Raw genomic sequence first — 16313 nt, 5'->3', positions numbered from 1 at the left:
ACATAAAATTAGTGGGAGCCATATGTATTGCTCTCAAGGTTTATAGCTATGCTATGTAAAATATTAGAGGGTAGAAAAAGTAAGTGTATTGATGTTGAGCCAGATTTTTTTCTGAGCTGTGCAAGCAGTCTGAAACTGTCTCTGAACATAGAGCAGCTTTGATTTTATTTAAAAAAAAAAAAAAACAAAAAAAAAAACCCACAGAAAAACAACCAACCAAATAAAACAGCAAAAATTTCCTGTCTCCTCCCCTGCTGCTTTCCCTTTGCCGGCATAGGGATGATGCCGAGTCCCCCATAGATGCGGAGTGGCCGTCGAAAAGAGGACACTAACTGTGCTCATCCTTGTGGGAGTTAACAGCGACAGAGCCCGGCTTGAGGGGAGCTTAAAAGGTGGCTTTAAACTGCCGTTGTACTGCGTCGCTGTGAACTTGGAGACAGCGATTTAACAAGATGCTCCAGTCCGGACTGTGACAGATGTACACCGAGATGCCCATGTTGTCACTTGGTCCATAAGCAAATGTTTTCATGCAAGTCCTTGGTTGCATCCTCATTCGGAGTCAATCTAAGTTTCTTCATCACATGATTGTTGGACCAACTAAATTAAATAGAAACCACTTGCTAGGGTGTAGTTCACAACCACAGAGAGAGATGCCACCACGAGAACCGTGGCATTGTAGTTCGAAGGCAGCAGTGTCGGGATCTGTGCACGTCCATGCGTATTGGTGCTTGCAGTGACAAATATGAGAGGCACCAAAACTGTATCGGTATGATGCTGGATGTTTAATTTTGGGCTTCTAAAACCCTCTGCTGAAGTGTTGAAAAGTGTTGGTGGCAGTTTCCGAGAAAGAGATGCAGAAGAGTAGTTCAGATATGAAAGTTTGATGGGGCTGTGTCATTTTGAGAAACCCTAGATGAATTTTGAGGTCCAGCATGTTGTTTCATGTGATCTCGTTGCAAGAATTTGGAGTTCCAGCTCAGCTGAATGGGTATGGAATAGGCAAAAGAGCTAGAAGTGGAATGGGTTGCCGTTGACCCAGGCTGCGCTGGAAGCTGTTGTGTTCCGCAGTTGTGAATGGTTCAGCATCGAAGGGGCCGGTTGCAGCGTGCTGGTGGAAGGGACGCCTTTGTTCGGGTGTGGGGAGTGCGCCTGGGGAAATCCTGTAAGCTTCAACCTCAACTGCTTTGAAGTCCTGACGGGCGCCTGGCGTTCAGCCGTGGCGAGACTCCGCGCTTGTACCTGCTGTCCGTAATGGTGATAATGGAGCACTGCTCAAAATTACAAGGTATGCGCATTAATCCCATCCAGTCCCTTCCCAGCCGTCAGTCACAGCCTCTGCTAATACGATTCTCAAGTACTCTGGCTGGTAGATGTCTTGCTCGTACCTCAAGGGAAGTGGTTTGTGTTACGTGGCCATTTTTTGCACAGCATTTCGCCCTGCCCCAGGTTTTGCAGATTCTTTGCTCAATACAGTAATGACCAGAGCCTGCGCAAGGTTGTTGGCTAACTAGTTTAAGACATGTACTGCAAATGAGTTAAATCTATTTATCTCATAGTCAAGCTTTGAAGGGATGCATCAAAATCCAAAATCACATGTTGGTTTAGTAAGGCAAAAAACTTTGCTGCTGTCACCTGCAGTTAGTGCCTTTATTCTGGTTTGCTTTTTACTTGTGTACCTCAGGGGAGGAAGAGGATGTCAACGCCGTTGGAATTTTCCCTTCCCTGTTACATTTAATTTTGTCTGTGGCTAGATCCTCATCCCTGAGCACCTCCACCGGGCGATGCCCAGAAGGAGCAGCTGAGGATTGCCCCGCGGAAGGGGAATCCCCCGTGGCACCAAGCCAGCGCCGTCGGTGCCGCGGCACCTGCCTCCCTCCCCTGCCTGCCCGCCTGCCTGCCCGCGGGCAGCACGCCACGGGTCGGAGGGGGCACAGCCCGAACGGGCAGCGCTCTGGCAAGCCTGGAAAGGCTGAGCAGCTCTTGAGGTGTGTCTTAATTGAGGGACAGCAGCCCAGTAGCTGCTCTAATTTGGGCTAGAGGTTATTCTGCGCTCCTCCGTCTCTCGCTGTTTTCCACCAGGAGCTGAACTTTGCGTAGCCTGGCTCTGCTGTGCGTTTGTGTCGCAGGGGGCCTGACCGTGGCTGAAGGTCTGTCTTGAATGTAGGTGGCAAATGGCATGTGGTGCTGTCTTCATTGTTTTTTAAAAAACAATCACTTCTTCAGGTTGGTTACATTTTGGTGACCATCTCGGAGCAGAAGTTGCAGCGTGTCTTTGAGCCTTCAGAGCAGCTTTGCTAGCCCAGGGTAGGAAGTAGGCTGTTCATTCAAGCTTTTTTTTTTGGCCTAGTCGCATTCCAGATAGTAGCTGAAATGGAAATTCATGCAACTTTTATCTCCTCCAGAAGTAACTTTGGGGGAATCTTGTAATGCGAGTGTGGAGAACGTCATATCCTTACCATCACTGTGCAGCTAAGCATGAACGATGGGCTCCTGCAAGGCTCAGGTGTTACCTTGAGCCTTGTCCAACCCACGCCTTCCCCAACAAATGAGAACATCGTGACTGTGGAGGGCTGGCTTCCCTTAAACTTTGCTGCACAAATTGAGTGGAATAGAAACCATTTCTGCTCAAGGATCCCCAAATCTGCATGAGTACAGATCTAGAATACAGTACAAGAACTAGGAGAACACAACTCTTGGCAATTTGGTTACTGTAGATGGTGGTGCTCGTTCTTTACTGTGGGGTGATGCAAGGCTTTGCATGGACTATGCAGGCTTTTGAAACGAAAAACTCCCAAAGACAGAAACCCAAGTGTCTTGAAAAAATGTTTGCGCGTCTGGGAGAGAATAAAACTGTCTCCACTTTCAAAAGCTTCTACTTACCGCAGTGGGCTTCCCTTATTCTCCCCTCCCTTCTTTCCGCACCTCTACCCTCCTCCAAATGAGGTTTCCATTGGGTTAAGAGGTGTGAAGGACTTCTCTCAATGCTCACCTGGATCATTTGGCTGGGGGCAGTGCAAGACAGAGTTGACCTGTCATCTTTATCTGCTTTTTTCGATAAAAATGCCACATAGCGGGATATTCCAGTCCCAGGGGTACCACGTGCAACGTCCACTTCAAAAGCATCTGGTCCATTGTGCTGAAAATGAGATGTTACAGCCTTTGCTGTTCCTGCTTGTAAAGCCAGCAGAACGGTATTTGTACTTGTAAATTTGCCTTTTATCTTTTAAAATTATACTCACGACTGTGTCCTTCTGTCACCCTGTTAAGCCTTCAGTTACAGACTGGGATTCGGGAACTTAGTCCCGAGTTCATGGATCTCCCTGCCCGTGGGTTGTGAGCTTTCTGAAGTAGAGACTTTGCCTTTTTCCCTGTTACAATGGAAATGTAGATGAAAGGCTGAGGTGGCAGCATGTGTGCCTTAGTAGTTGTCTGTGTATAATCATATTCTATTGATTGTGTATGTGGTGATAACTCAAGAGTATGGTCCCTTCCAGAGAGGCAGGGGAAGGTCTGCCGGGTACCGTGCACAGCAAGTGAGTCTCGGATGTCCCTTGTGATGACTCCCTGGAAATCCAGCGGCTGCTTACGCATGGTTGCCTGTACTTGCTCTAGGAATAGGTTGGAGTCTCGCAGTAGACCCCCTGGCTATATTAAGGATGTCGTGTATGCATTTGGGAACACAGCTTAATGCTGTAACCATACTAGGAAACAGATAAAAGAGTCCCTGGTTATCGAGCAGGCAGTAATGTAGGGTGTGATGTCATGAAAGTGGTGAAGAGATACAGGGGATGCTGTAATCCGCAGTTAACAGTGCAGTGTGCGTTAACAGAGATGTGATGTCATGCGCTGAAAGCGTCTGGGACTATCAGAAATAGAAACTGGGATGACCACAGCAGAACAGGTCCGAGGTGCGTGGCCTGAAGAGTTTGTTGGAGAAGCAACAATCTACTTGCTTCAGCGTGACTCCTGAAAACCGAGGACTGATACCAGCAAACCACAGAGCAACGCTCCAGCAGCAGTACACGGGCAACCAGGAAGCACCTGCTCGAGCAGATGGCACCCGCGGAATGGGGGAGAGGGGCAGCAGAGCCCCGAGCCACCCCGGGAACGCAGAGGACAAGGCAGAATGGCAGGCTGGGCGAGAAACGCTTGGCAGTGGAAGCTGTACGATGCGTAATATCCCTACCCGAGCACCTGATGGTGCCTTATCGTAAATGGTATCGAAGACGTGGTTATGTACTACGGGAACCAACCTAGCCACCTGCTTGTTAAGTTTTCTGCTAGACATTCACCTGCGGGTGCCTTCTTAGCTGTTTAGGTAAGTATTGCGGTGTTATTTGTGGTTGTTGGTTACCTATGGCATGTTGCTCTTCCACTGTTTCTCACGGCTGTTTTTTGGGAGAGGGAGGAAAGATAGGTACAGCTCACGTGGTCTGTCTTGTACTAGTACTTACTTGTATTAGTATTTACTCCAATTAGTGCTTCAATTTGCTTATGCATTGTGGCGTAGGCAGTGATAAGGTTGCCCTTACACAACTTCTTCAAGTTGAATCTTCCCATCTTTGATGCAGCTAAATTAGCTGAGGACGCTTACTCCCTTAGCCTGTCTCTCCAAACAAGTTCCGATTGTCCTCCCTAAGTCTGCCTGCTCAGCTACGCGGCTGCGATGTTACGGAGACTGCGGTGTGCTACAACTTTAAATTGATTCAGACCAGCTGAGGCCCACTCATCTTGTTCAGGTATATAACAAGACTCGGAAAGGGTGCTCGCCCAGGCTGCTTACATCAAGCGAAAGTTTATTCTGTGTTTTGGTGACAGGCTATGAGGAAAGAGATGTAAAAATTGTAGTCTCACTGCGCATTTTCAGGGAAGTTCAGTGGATGTTTGGAGAGTGATTCAGGAGCTGGAATTTTCCTTAAGATTACAAAGACTTCTGAAAAACAAACAAGCAGTAGGTTTTTAGTCCTTCTGTCATAGTTTTGTGGTAGTGAGCTGTTTCAGATGGAGCGTAGCTTTACTAAGGTCACTTTTGCCTCTCTGTATACTGACACAGTTACGTGCTCACCAAGTGTCAAGGCTGTAGTGTGCCTGGATGAGGCCCAGCATCCTCACAAGGGGGCTAAGGTTTGAGAGGAGACCTCTGTGCAGCAGCCAGCGCCTTGGAAAAGTGCCCCGTTAATAACCCAAGGGCCCCGTTAATAACCCGGGGAGGGCCTTAGAGAGCGATGCCCTCTCCCGGGAGGCACGGCGCTGCCTCGCCGTTAACTGCAAAACAGCAAGTTCTTAAGGAGGAGGCGGCAAATGAGAATGGAAGGGGGAGGAGAGCGGGATGCTCAAGACCGCAGGCTGAGAGGCTGTGGGCAAAGAGCTGCGGGCAATTTTAATGCTTGTAAAAACTGTATAAGCTGGAGGTAGTTTCTACGGCTTGTACCGTGTGCAAGAGAATTGGGTACAAGGCAGCAGTGAAGTTGGGAGAATCCCCATGAGCCGAGTTCACCCGCCTTTTGCACACGTGTGTTTGCCATGGGGTTATTAAATCTCTTCGAACGTAAAGCCATTTTAATCGCGACTTGGATTTTATTTTGGGGGGGTCACGTTCTTTTGGAAGCCATTCAGTGTGTTAATATACCTCTGACCGCGTAAGCACCAGAACTACGTTGCTGTGGTTGCGTTTCTGGAGTGTCAGGAGCCTGCGCTCTGCTGTTTCCTAAACGAGCTCTTCGGCTCGACCAAGCTTTCTACCACTTGCAAACCTGCCGGTGTTATTCCATGATAGCTTCCCCATGGAGTTGTTTTGACTGTACCTTTGCCCAGGATCTTGGTACTGGGGAGAGCAACGGAGGGAGTGTTGAAGTTCTGTATCAAACGGACTTTTCTGAAAGGTAGAGAGGAAACAGCAGTCTTGAGCTAAAAAGAGCAGACTAAAAGTAGAAGCCAGGTGGCTCCTCTGCCACCATCTTAAAGGGTTTTTCATCTGCATCCATGGCTATTTCCAGCTTCACCTCAAATCTTCTCTCCACCTCTGAGGAAGCTTTGTCCAATTCCCTGTTTGCCTCTTCTCCACCCTGAGCCAGAGCTGACTCTAAACTGTGCTGGCTGCTGCGGTTGCGAGCGTTTTCCCTCCCTGAACTCCCGCCTTGATTCACCTTCCTATGTGTGCTCTTGCGAACTTCCTCTGCAAAAAAAAAAAAAAAAAAAAGCCTTTGGGCTCTGCACAAGCACTGGTTTCCCACTCTGGAGATCAGCCCCTTTCTTTGGAGAACCTCTACTCCCGCGGCACGATGCAGCCGCGCTCCTCTGCCCTCCTGGCTCCGAAACGTGTCCGTAGGTGGGTGCTCAGATGAGCCACCTCGCTGGCCAAGGGAGATAACGGGGCAGGCAGGGGCCTCCTGTGCTGGTGAGCCAGGACACAGATAGGGGCAATGTAGCTGCTGCACACTCTGCGTTTGGGGTGCAGCTTCTTTCACTTTACTTTTTTCCCCCCCCCCTTTTTTTTTTTTTTTTTTTTTTTTTGGCGGGAACTCTGTGTGTGTGTGAAGCAGATGAAGAAAACCGTGTGTTTGTCCCCAAATTGATCTCACTGGAGGATCTTGATACTTAAATGCTGTTACAGAAAGAAGATAACGCGTGTTTGCCTTTAGAATGGCTTTCCTGCTGTCCCGAATTTCAAAGCAAAGAGGGGTTTTTTTGTAGTTTGTTTTGGGGGTTTTGGTTATGGGTTTTTTTTTCCCCAGTGGGAAAGTATGTGGGATCAGGAGCGTTTGACTTGATCTTTGGTTTCTTCTAACCAGCCTGAAATTCTTCTGGAAGACTTTTGTGTAGTCGTTCCCTATCATAATTCTTCTAGGAAAATTGTAGAGTCTTGGAAAATGTGTTTCCTGTCTAACGCTGATCCTCCTACTCTCAATGAATCACTTGTACTCTCGTGTTGCTTTGGGCTGACTTCCCTATTGACTTCAGTGCTTGGGATTTAATTAGAAATCTAGGGATGTTGTTTGGAGCTCTAAAACTGTGTAGGATTCTTCTCTGTGCAGCGGGACTACAGTAATAAAAAAAAAAAATTAAGAAAATTAAATATTTGCATATTAACTGTCCTTGGCGTGAACGGAAGAGTTGCTTCATGTTTCTGCACACACCGCTCTTGCAGACTTCTTTTATCCCATCCTCGGCATAAAGCGGCTCCCCCCTCCCTTTCCAAACCCGTAAGGTACAGCCAACCTCGAGCGCAGGACGGGGGGTCTGCAGTGCGTGCAGAAGGATGAAGTTTCCTGGGTGTTTTATAAGGGAGAAATAAGCCCCAGGAATTTTCTCTCAGCGTGAAAAGGTCTGGCTGTTCTCCGAACGGGTGGGCTCTTCCTGCGGAGTCACAGTCCGCGGGGGCAGAGCTTCCCCAGAGCCCAGGAAAACTCACGGTGGTTACTAAGGGACTTGAATCCCGTAAGGCTGGCTTGGCCTTGGGGTGAAAAGGAGCAGTTTTATTCAGGGTGGGGCGTATTTAGGCGCTCTTTTGCGTTGATGCTGTTGTTTGTGTCCGGTGAAGATAGCACCCGCGAAGAGCGGGGCTGTATTTCAAAAAAAAAAATAAAAACAAACCCCAAAAAACAAACCTACCAAACAAAAACCCAACAAAGCCCTGCAGCCCGTGACTTTCTGTACGCACCGGTGGGGCTGCCCGGCTTTGGCCATCAGGCAGGTCCTGTGCTGCTGGGGCCCGTGGGGACATTATCTTCACCTCTCCCTTGGAGCCTGCCCTCCTGCAACAGGGCGAGGGAGATAAGGGGTACGCTGCTGCGAGAGCAGCTGTGCTCACGGAACCTCCCCCGCCAGCATCCTCTGACACATCCCTTGGAATTCCCCAAGAAGGGCATGGCTTGGGTGGAGAAGGTCTTCCCCTAAAGTTAACATCAAGCTGCCGTAATGAGGAGGGGTGAGGGTGGGCTCCAGCAAGACCCGGTGTAGGATCGCCAGTGCCTACTTTAGGTTTCAGGGGTGTCTGAGCAGACAGTGATCTCTCCACGCTTGAAAAACTGAAATAATTTTTTGCATGCAGAGAGAAGCTATTTTAACAACTGATGATACGTTGTATTAGCACACGAGTTGTACAGAGTGTCGAAGCTGTAGGGTAGTTTAAAAATAAATAGGTGGGTTTCGTATTTTTTTTAGAGTGCTTATTGCTTGCGTTTACTAAAGACGATGCTGCTTCTAACGGCCAAATCGGTTAAGCCAGGATTCATGTTTTTGAACTGTTTACGTTGTTTATAGAACAACACAAAGGTGGGCAGTTGAAGTAAAGCCAAATGTCTGTGTTTCTGAAACGCAGTGAAAATAACCTTTCGCATACTTCCCAGTTTACTGGAATACCTTTAATTTTTTGCCTGATCTGTGCCGTCCTTTGCTTGTGAGCGAAATGTTTTTTCCTCCATGCAGAATGTCTTACCTGCATTTTGCATTGTTCTCTTTCCAGGTTAAAGAACTCGTTCTTGACAACTGTAGGTCATACGAAGGCAAAATCGAAGGCCTCACAGATGAGTTTGAAGAGCTGGAATTCTTAAGTACAATCAACGTAGGCTTAACCTCAGTTGCAAACTTACCAAAGTTAAACAAACTTAAGAAGGTAAATAAAATGTCCTATGCCGTATCCCTCCCTCTTTGCGCTATTCCGAATGGAAAATAGTTGTTTGTATAAAAACGTAATGTAGCTGACCAGACTGCTTTGTGATACGTGTTTGCACTAAAAACTCAAGATGTTTATGTGCCTTCTAGCTCGAGCTAAGCGACAACAGAATCTCAGGAGGACTGGAAGTGTTGGCAGAAAAGTGTCCGAACCTCACGCATCTAAATCTAAGCGGCAACAAAATAAAAGATCTCGGTACAATAGAACCTCTGGTAAGTTGATGCGCTACGGGGTGAAATCAAACCCCGTTTTGTGATGAGTAGAGGCATTATGGGCTTGGAAAGTCCAAAGGGACTTACAGCGGAGTGTGGTGGGCGCTTATCTCTGGGGCCAGGTTGCTGTGGGGCTCAGCCCGGCCCCGGGCTGTCTGGCAGCTCTGCCCCGGGGCTGTGCCCGCAGCGTGAGCGGCTGCTTCCCTCTAGCGGCTGCTGCTCCGGGGAGCACCACGGCTCTCCAGGGTGGCGTGGGCTGCGGGTCTGTCTCCCGCACGCTCTGCTCGAGCTCGGTGCCTTTTCCCCGAAGCCTTGGGTCTAAAATCACCAGCCGCCGCTTCTGCCCAGGGGCACGGCGTGTGCTGGTGGTGACCAGTTGCGGCACAGTGTGCCTCCATACTGGGTTTGTTCGCTGCAGCTGGGCAGAGGTTGCTGAGTTTCCAGGTTGTTCCTGCTGGTTCCCATTACCTCTCCTGTTCACGGGCGTTACACTTCTCATTTGAAGAGCTGAGTTCAAGTTTATCAGGTTGCGGTTCCAAAAAGTATCCAAGTGTTCGTTCTGGTAGTGCTGTTTTCTAGTTTTTGGTTTGTCTGCCCTTTTCTCTCTGGAAATGAAGAGTTTTGGTTTATGCTTATTTCCTAAATACGCACCCTTAAAATGTTTGGAGGAGCAGTTCTCGCATGAGTCCATCGTGGATCTCCTTTCCCCCAGGAGAAGGGGAGAGCAAAGCAGTTAAACTCATGTAGCAAACAGATGAGAGAGAGCATTCTAACTGCTGCCAGTTTCGGGCTTATTGTTTTCTCCATGTCACTGTTGGTCTACGCGCTAAACTCCAGAAGAGAGGTATTTCATAAGACTTGATACAAATCCTCAACCGCTTGTGCTTTAATTGTTGGTACTTGGAAATGCTGTGGGCAATGCAGACCACCTCCGCCTCCTCCAAAAAAAAAACAACTTAAAAACAGGAAGGAATTGAATTTCTGTTCAGTTTATAAGCCTTTTTTTTTTTTTTTCATTTTTCTAAAGGCTGAGGACCAGTCATTAAAATTTTTCAAATCTGTCTTAGCAAAATTCGTGTTTCTTCTTCCATTGAAAGTAGTCGTTTAAATATACCTGAAAGTAGTAGTTTAAATATACCTGACTGCTGGCTCCAGTATCTTCCCTTGTGCTTTTGGGATAACCGATTTGACTCATATTTCTTGTTAGCTTGGTCCCTTGCAGCATGTTTGGTTTTTGCACCATTACCTGTTTCCAGTCTCCAGTCTTCTACTTGCGAGATGCTGAACTTGAGAGAGAACATTTTCCACTCTCGGATACCAAAGCGGCAACAGCCAGGCATTGCAGATTTCTGTTCTGCACCAAATTAGTAGGCAGAGACCAAAATGACCCTGTTGTCATGGGAAGCTCTCGAGCACATTAAATCTGGCTGCCGATGCATTCTCTGCTCTGCAGAGAATTATTCTAACACTGAACTTTTCTTTCTTTGCAGAAAAAGTTAGAAAACCTGAAGAGTCTAGATCTTTTCAATTGCGAGGTAACCAACTTGAACGATTACAGAGAAAACGTATTCAAGCTCCTCCCGCAACTCACATACCTCGATGGCTACGATCGGGATGACAAAGAAGCACCGGACTCTGATGCAGAGGGCTACGTGGAGGGCTTAGACGACGAGGAGGAAGATGAAGATGGTATGTGAATTGTGCTACTTAGTATACGTAAGTTAAAAGATCAGTATGCTGCCTAGTACATTTTGCTTCCAGCTCTGACTTGTTGGCAAGAGAAGGGTGTTCTCAGCAGCTCCTTCCTGACTGATGTAAAGGAGAAGTACCTCAGTGTCCTCTGAAGGAACGAGGGGAAAGGAGATGGGCAGGGCCTGAAAGAGCTACTTTCTCAGTCTTATCTCTAGTGAAAGATCGGGATGACAAAGAAGCACCGGACTCTGATGCGGAGGGCTACGTGGAGGGCTTAGACGACGAGGAGGAAGATGAAGATGGTACGTGAATTTGTGCTACTTGGTGTACGTAAGTTGTAAGATCGATGTGCTGCGTGGTAGGTTTTGCTTCCGGCTCTGAGTTGTTGGCAGGAGACGGGTGTCCTCGCCACCTCCTTCTGACTGGTGTAAAGCAGAAGTATCTCAGTGTCCTTTGAAGGAACGAGGGGAAAGGAGATGGATAGGACCTGAAAGAGCTACTTTCTCAGCTGTATCTATAGTCAAAGGTGGGGAGGGAAAGGGTGGTAGAAGGAAGGGGCCAGCGGGAGGAGTAAGATGCTGAAAGAGTTCAGGGAACAGTATACCCCAGGGGATGAGGACATAAGGGAGAAATGGGTAAGAAAGGGTGGCATGCACACGCTGTGGTTTTCCAGGAACAGTACGATCCGGGAAGTATGAGCAGTTGTGTAGACCCTGATGGAGAAAGGTAGGGTGGAGAACCAGATTGGGCGTAGGAAAAAGTAGCTGGGTCAAGGAATTAAGTAGAGGAGCCAAGGCATTAACAGGAGGTTGTAGCTACTCCGTGAGGACAAAGTGAACTAGTTGGTATCAGGCAGAAGAGAGGAGAGCGTGTGTATTGAAGTCTGCCTGGGGCAAGCTCTGTGAAAGGCACTAATGAAGCAGCAAGCAACACTTTAACGTTAGGAAAATGCACGTTGGGTCCCACTGTGCCGTAGGAGCCGTTCTGCCTCCCCGGCAGCCTGCACTCAGAGGCATCAGTGTACTGGTCGGATGAGTATCCGGCTGAGTTTGGGGAATTTGCTAGACTCTTCAAACCCAGCTGCGCAGCAGAAGCAGAATAGCTGGACTTGCACTTTTCCCTCGAGTGCTGAATGTGAGCCCTGGCGAGAGGGGCGAGCGCTGCAGCAGTGCCTGGCAGAGCGGTGCTTTTCAGGGACGGGTTCTTCTCATCAGAGCTCAAGTCTGCGCCGGCATTCAAACGCACGAGCAAGCTCCCTAACACCATTCCTGCAGCGCGGAAAACAATTTCTGGTTTGTTGCTTGGGCTAGTTGCGTTTAATCTCTTGATTCTCTTGAAAAGAGATTGCAAACTTACAAGGTGGATCGCGTGTGACCCTTTTGCGTTGCTCTGGCGGCGTAAAGGCAAGTGCATGGTTGGCTTGTAAAGTTCTGCTCTAGCCCTGGTGGGAGCAGATGGACACTTGCAGATGAAGAGCTGCAAGCGTCCCACGGGCTGAAAAATGCATATTAGTAGTGGGAACTGGAGCAGCTGATGCTAAAGCAGTCTCGAGGCTGCCGTGACTTACTGTCAGGGCCCTGTGGCTCTAGAGCAGCTCAGACGATGGGTGCAGCTGCCGCAGTCCCCTGTCACTAGGCTGAAGAGGCCCAGTGCTGCGTCTCGCCCTGTCTGGCGGCTGGAGAGCTGCCTTTAATTCTGTACTGCCCTTAAGCAGTGCTTTCAGTTTGCTCCTTGTGTGGGTAGGAGGTCACGTCTCAGGTGGCAGTGTTGGAAAAAAGTAAACTTTAAATGTCTGAGCGGTTAATCTTGTTTGACTGTGTAGAAGAGGAGTATGATGATGACGCTCAGGTAGTAGAAGACGAAGAAGACGAGGAGGAAGAGGAGGAAGGAGAAGAGGAGGATGTGAGCGGAGAAGAGGAGGTAAGGATTTATGCAGCTAATAATGGGTGTGGAGCGAGCATTCTCTAACTGGGAATAGTTGGGTAAGAAATGCACCAAATAGTGGAGGCTTTTAGTACTTGAAGCCTGTGCTTTCTTTTCTACTTGAGAAGCATCGCAGTGGGGGGTGGCTTTGAGGCATGCCTGTCTATGAGCCCGCTGCCATCTAGTGACCATTGACGTGAAATAATTCTGTTTATTGGGCTGCTGTCAAAAATACCGTCAGGAATGTCTGCAGACCTCGTTTGTGGTGCCTTTGAAGTTGCTGGGGTTACAGCCTCTGTACAGACGAGAGAATGGGACGTGAATTACTGACCCTGGGCTCTCAGAGCAAGGTTCCTCCCTGGGCGTTTACCTGGTGATTCTTCAGGATGCTTAAATTGTTGGTGCAGTCCAGCTCCTGTGTGTTGAGTGTGCTGAGCCACTTGCAGTCTGCTGAGGCTTTGCTGTTAGCAGAACCACTGGCACGGGGCTAAAATTTGACTGTAGGAGGTCGTATTATCTGTCCACCGGCCGAGCAATTGTAGATGTTCAGCTGCCACTCCTGGATGGTTGGTCAGCCTCTTCGCAAAACCAGCAGCAGCTCCTCAGGCTCTGGAGATGTCTGGTCGTGTTTTAACTCTCTCTGCCCCTAGAACATGTGCTTCCTACTGACCCATCATCAAGTTTTACTAAACTCGGGACATCATAACAAAATTTGCAGTTATACGTCAATGGGAAGTATAAAACCATTTTCTCGCCAAAGACTTGAAGCTAGAAGTGGCTGCTCAGATTGCGTGTGATTTTCTGCAATGAAATTTGGGCCAGAGTCCAGTTATACTGTAGCAAAAAACTGCACTTTTTATATAAGTGCGTGGGAAGTGTCTGCCTTTTTGTTTGGTTTTTGTTTAAGATGCTTCAAGGACTTTCTCTCTGTTGTAAAACGCTGTTGGATATTGCCAAATTGTGAAAGGTCCTGCACTAAACCCGACTGGTTTTAATCCTTCTTTTTTTTTTTTTTTTCCTCTTCTTAAATCTAGGAGGATGAAGAAGGGTACAACGATGGTGAGGTAGATGACGATGAAGATGAAGAAGAGCCCGGTATGGCAGCAATCCAATTTCTGCTAGAGATAAAACAATGCTTCTTTTTTTTTTTTTTTTTTATTTAAAATACCGTTTTCTAAAAAGTAGGCACATGTTTGTGTTCCTGCTCCTTTGATAGCAAGCCAGTTGCCAAAGTAGAAGCTTGTTGAACTTGTTCAGCTTTGCAGCAGCACGAGGGAGTGCACGTATAATTCAAGCTGTGTTTTATTTTCTAGACGAAGAACGGGGACAGAAGAGAAAACGAGAACCTGAAGACGAAGGGGATGAAGACGACTAAACTGAATAACCTATTTTGAAAATTTCCTATTGTGATTTGACTGTTTTTACCCTGTATTTCCCCTCCCCACACCCCCAACCTTTTTTTTTTTTCTTTTTTTTTTTCTTTTTTTTTTTTTTCCTGATTGTAATGTTGCTGTGGGAATGAGAGGGAGAAGCAGACTGGGTGGGCAAGGGAATAAAATACTATTTTTACTGCCACTCCTCCTATTCATTTTAAATTTTTTCTTTTTGTCCCTCTCTTAGTCCCTGTAACTGCAATAGTAAGTATAAACCAAGTGGTAATTTGTTTCTTATTATTGGAGTGGATAGTTTGACATCTTTTTAAAAAAAAAAAAAAAAAGGACAAAAAAGTTGAAGATCAGTGGATGATACCCCAAATACGGATACTCTGTTCTGAGACAGCTGAACAGCGTTGGTCGTTGGGATTTTTCCACCGCTGCCAGTCACTAAATACATCGGAAGCATTTTTTTGGGGGATGCTGCAAATCCAGGCAAAGCGTCCCTCCACAGCAACAGGTGTGAGAATGGCATATTGATAAAGTGATTTCTTTGTTGCCTGTCCGTGAATGACTGCCATTTTCAGCCGATGCTGTCCCTGCTTTTGTAGGTACCTTTTATTTTGCTGTTTGTAAATAGTGACCAAATGTTTTTGTTGGTGGGTTTTGTTTTTTTTTTTTTTTTCTGGGGTGTTTCTTTGGATCTGGTTTGTGAGGTGAATTTGCAATCCCCCCCCCGCCGCCTCCCCTTCCCCACCCTGTGTGTTGTGTGTTTTCCTTTCTGTTTGTTTTGGGGTTTTTTTTGGCTAGGGTATAGCCAATACACTGAAAATCACAGGCATTTAAATATATATATAAATATATATAAAAAGTGTTCCTAATTCCTGAGTTACTAGTGAAATGAATTTGACAATTGTAATAAAAAAAATGTTTCAACCCTTTTAAATAAGGTGTGTACTATTTTGGTCTGTAATATATAACACCTAGTCAATTTTAAGTGATGAGAAACTACTTCCACTTGTGCTATATACTTTGAAAATTTTTACAAACCTAAATACAGGAGGCAGTTCAGCATGTAGGGTAGGAGGTTTCTTTTCATACACTCAAGCACGAGATACTAATGCAAAATTGTATTTTCTTACCTAGTGGAAGTCAGTAAAATGACTGAAAATACCTAGTGAATGTACAGTTTTACTTTCATATCCCTCTTTAAAATAGCTTTAGAAGTGACTTGTATTTCCTAGTCAATATTTCATCTGTATAAATACATTTGCAACAGTTTTTTTTTTTGGTTGTTTTTTTTTTTCCCAGAAGAGCCAAACTTTGAGTTTTATGTCTGTTTGTCATTGATGAATTTCAATAAATCTTTTTATACAATTTTTTTTGTGGCTTATTTGAGTAAAATGGGCCACTGGGAAGGAATCGCATACCTTTTTAAAAAGGCATTTACTAAGCTATTCTGGTAAATTCCCTGATATTTTTAGTAGCTTGATGATACGTTTTCCTCCAGAAAAACTACTCTTAGCCATGGTTGGGTGAAACCAAGGGAGAGGTTTTGGCTTTAACGCAAGTAACGGTGTGCCGTTTTTCTTGCAAAATGAGGGTTTCTTCTGTGTTAGCAGCATTGATTATTGCAGTTAAACGTGTTGGTTTCCACTGTTTAATCCTATCCCTATTTATCCAGGCGCAGAAGAAAGAACACCTGATTTCCTTCGTTTGAGTGAAGTGCTGTGGTTCGGTGCGGGAGTTCTGGGTTGGTCTATCTCAGAGCTTTGTTTGTCCGAGCCACGGGCTGTCTGCCGTGATGTACTGCCGGTCCAGAGCTAAGTCGCCACATTTTCCTCTCTTGTGAATGAGTTGTGGATTAAAGGGAAATGGCGTAGCAGGTGCCACGCGCTGTATACCCCAAATAGCTGTTGTGCCATGCGAGAGCACAGAATCATAGAATCACAGAAGGGTTTGGGTTGGAAGGGACTTTGAAGACCACCCAGTGCCACCCCCTGCCCTGGGCAGGGCCACCTCCCCCCAGCCCAGGTTGCTCCAAGCCCCGTCCAACCTGGCCTTGAACACCTCCAGGGATGGGGCAGCCACAGCTTCTCGGGGCAACCTGCCCCAGGGGCTCACCGCCCGCACAGGGAGACAGTTCTTCTTCACATCTCATCCCAATCTGCCCTCTGCCCGTCTGAAGCCATTCCCCCTCGTCCCATCACTCCATGCCCTTGGAAAAAGTCCCTCCCCAGCTCTCCTGGAGCCCCTTTAGGCACTGGAAGGGGCTCTGAGCTCTCCCCTTTTTGGCCTTCTCTTCTCCAGGCTGAACCCCCCCAACTCCCCCAGCCTGTCCTCATAGGAGAGGTTCTCCAGAACTCAGATAATCTTTTCCTGCAACAAGTTCATGGGGGGTGGACAGTCCCTCCCTCGCCAGCAGACAGAGTGGCGGCG

General features: G+C 47.2%; 1 protein-coding gene across 1 annotated transcript; it reads left to right on the top strand.

The window, feature by feature from the left end:
* The first annotated feature begins 932 nt into the window (after positions 1-932).
* Positions 933-14429, top strand: ANP32A (acidic (leucine-rich) nuclear phosphoprotein 32 family, member A). The gene is made up of 9 exons (XM_009892084.1): positions 933-988; positions 1069-1219; positions 8465-8614; positions 8764-8886; positions 10377-10575; positions 10794-10880; positions 12401-12498; positions 13536-13596; positions 13815-14429. Exons 1-9 carry the CDS (start codon positions 933-935, stop codon positions 13874-13876), a joined length of 987 nt encoding a protein of 328 aa, XP_009890386.1. The 3' UTR covers positions 13877-14429.
* Positions 14430-16313: the final 1884 nt, after the last annotated feature.

This window comes from Charadrius vociferus, unplaced genomic scaffold (assembly GCF_000708025.1).
Source record: "Charadrius vociferus isolate BGI_N301 unplaced genomic scaffold, ASM70802v2 scaffold249, whole genome shotgun sequence".
NCBI lineage: Eukaryota > Metazoa > Chordata > Aves > Charadriiformes > Charadriidae > Charadrius > Charadrius vociferus.
Note: the sequence above shows the minus strand (reverse complement) of the source record. Positions and strands in the feature narration are given on the sequence as shown.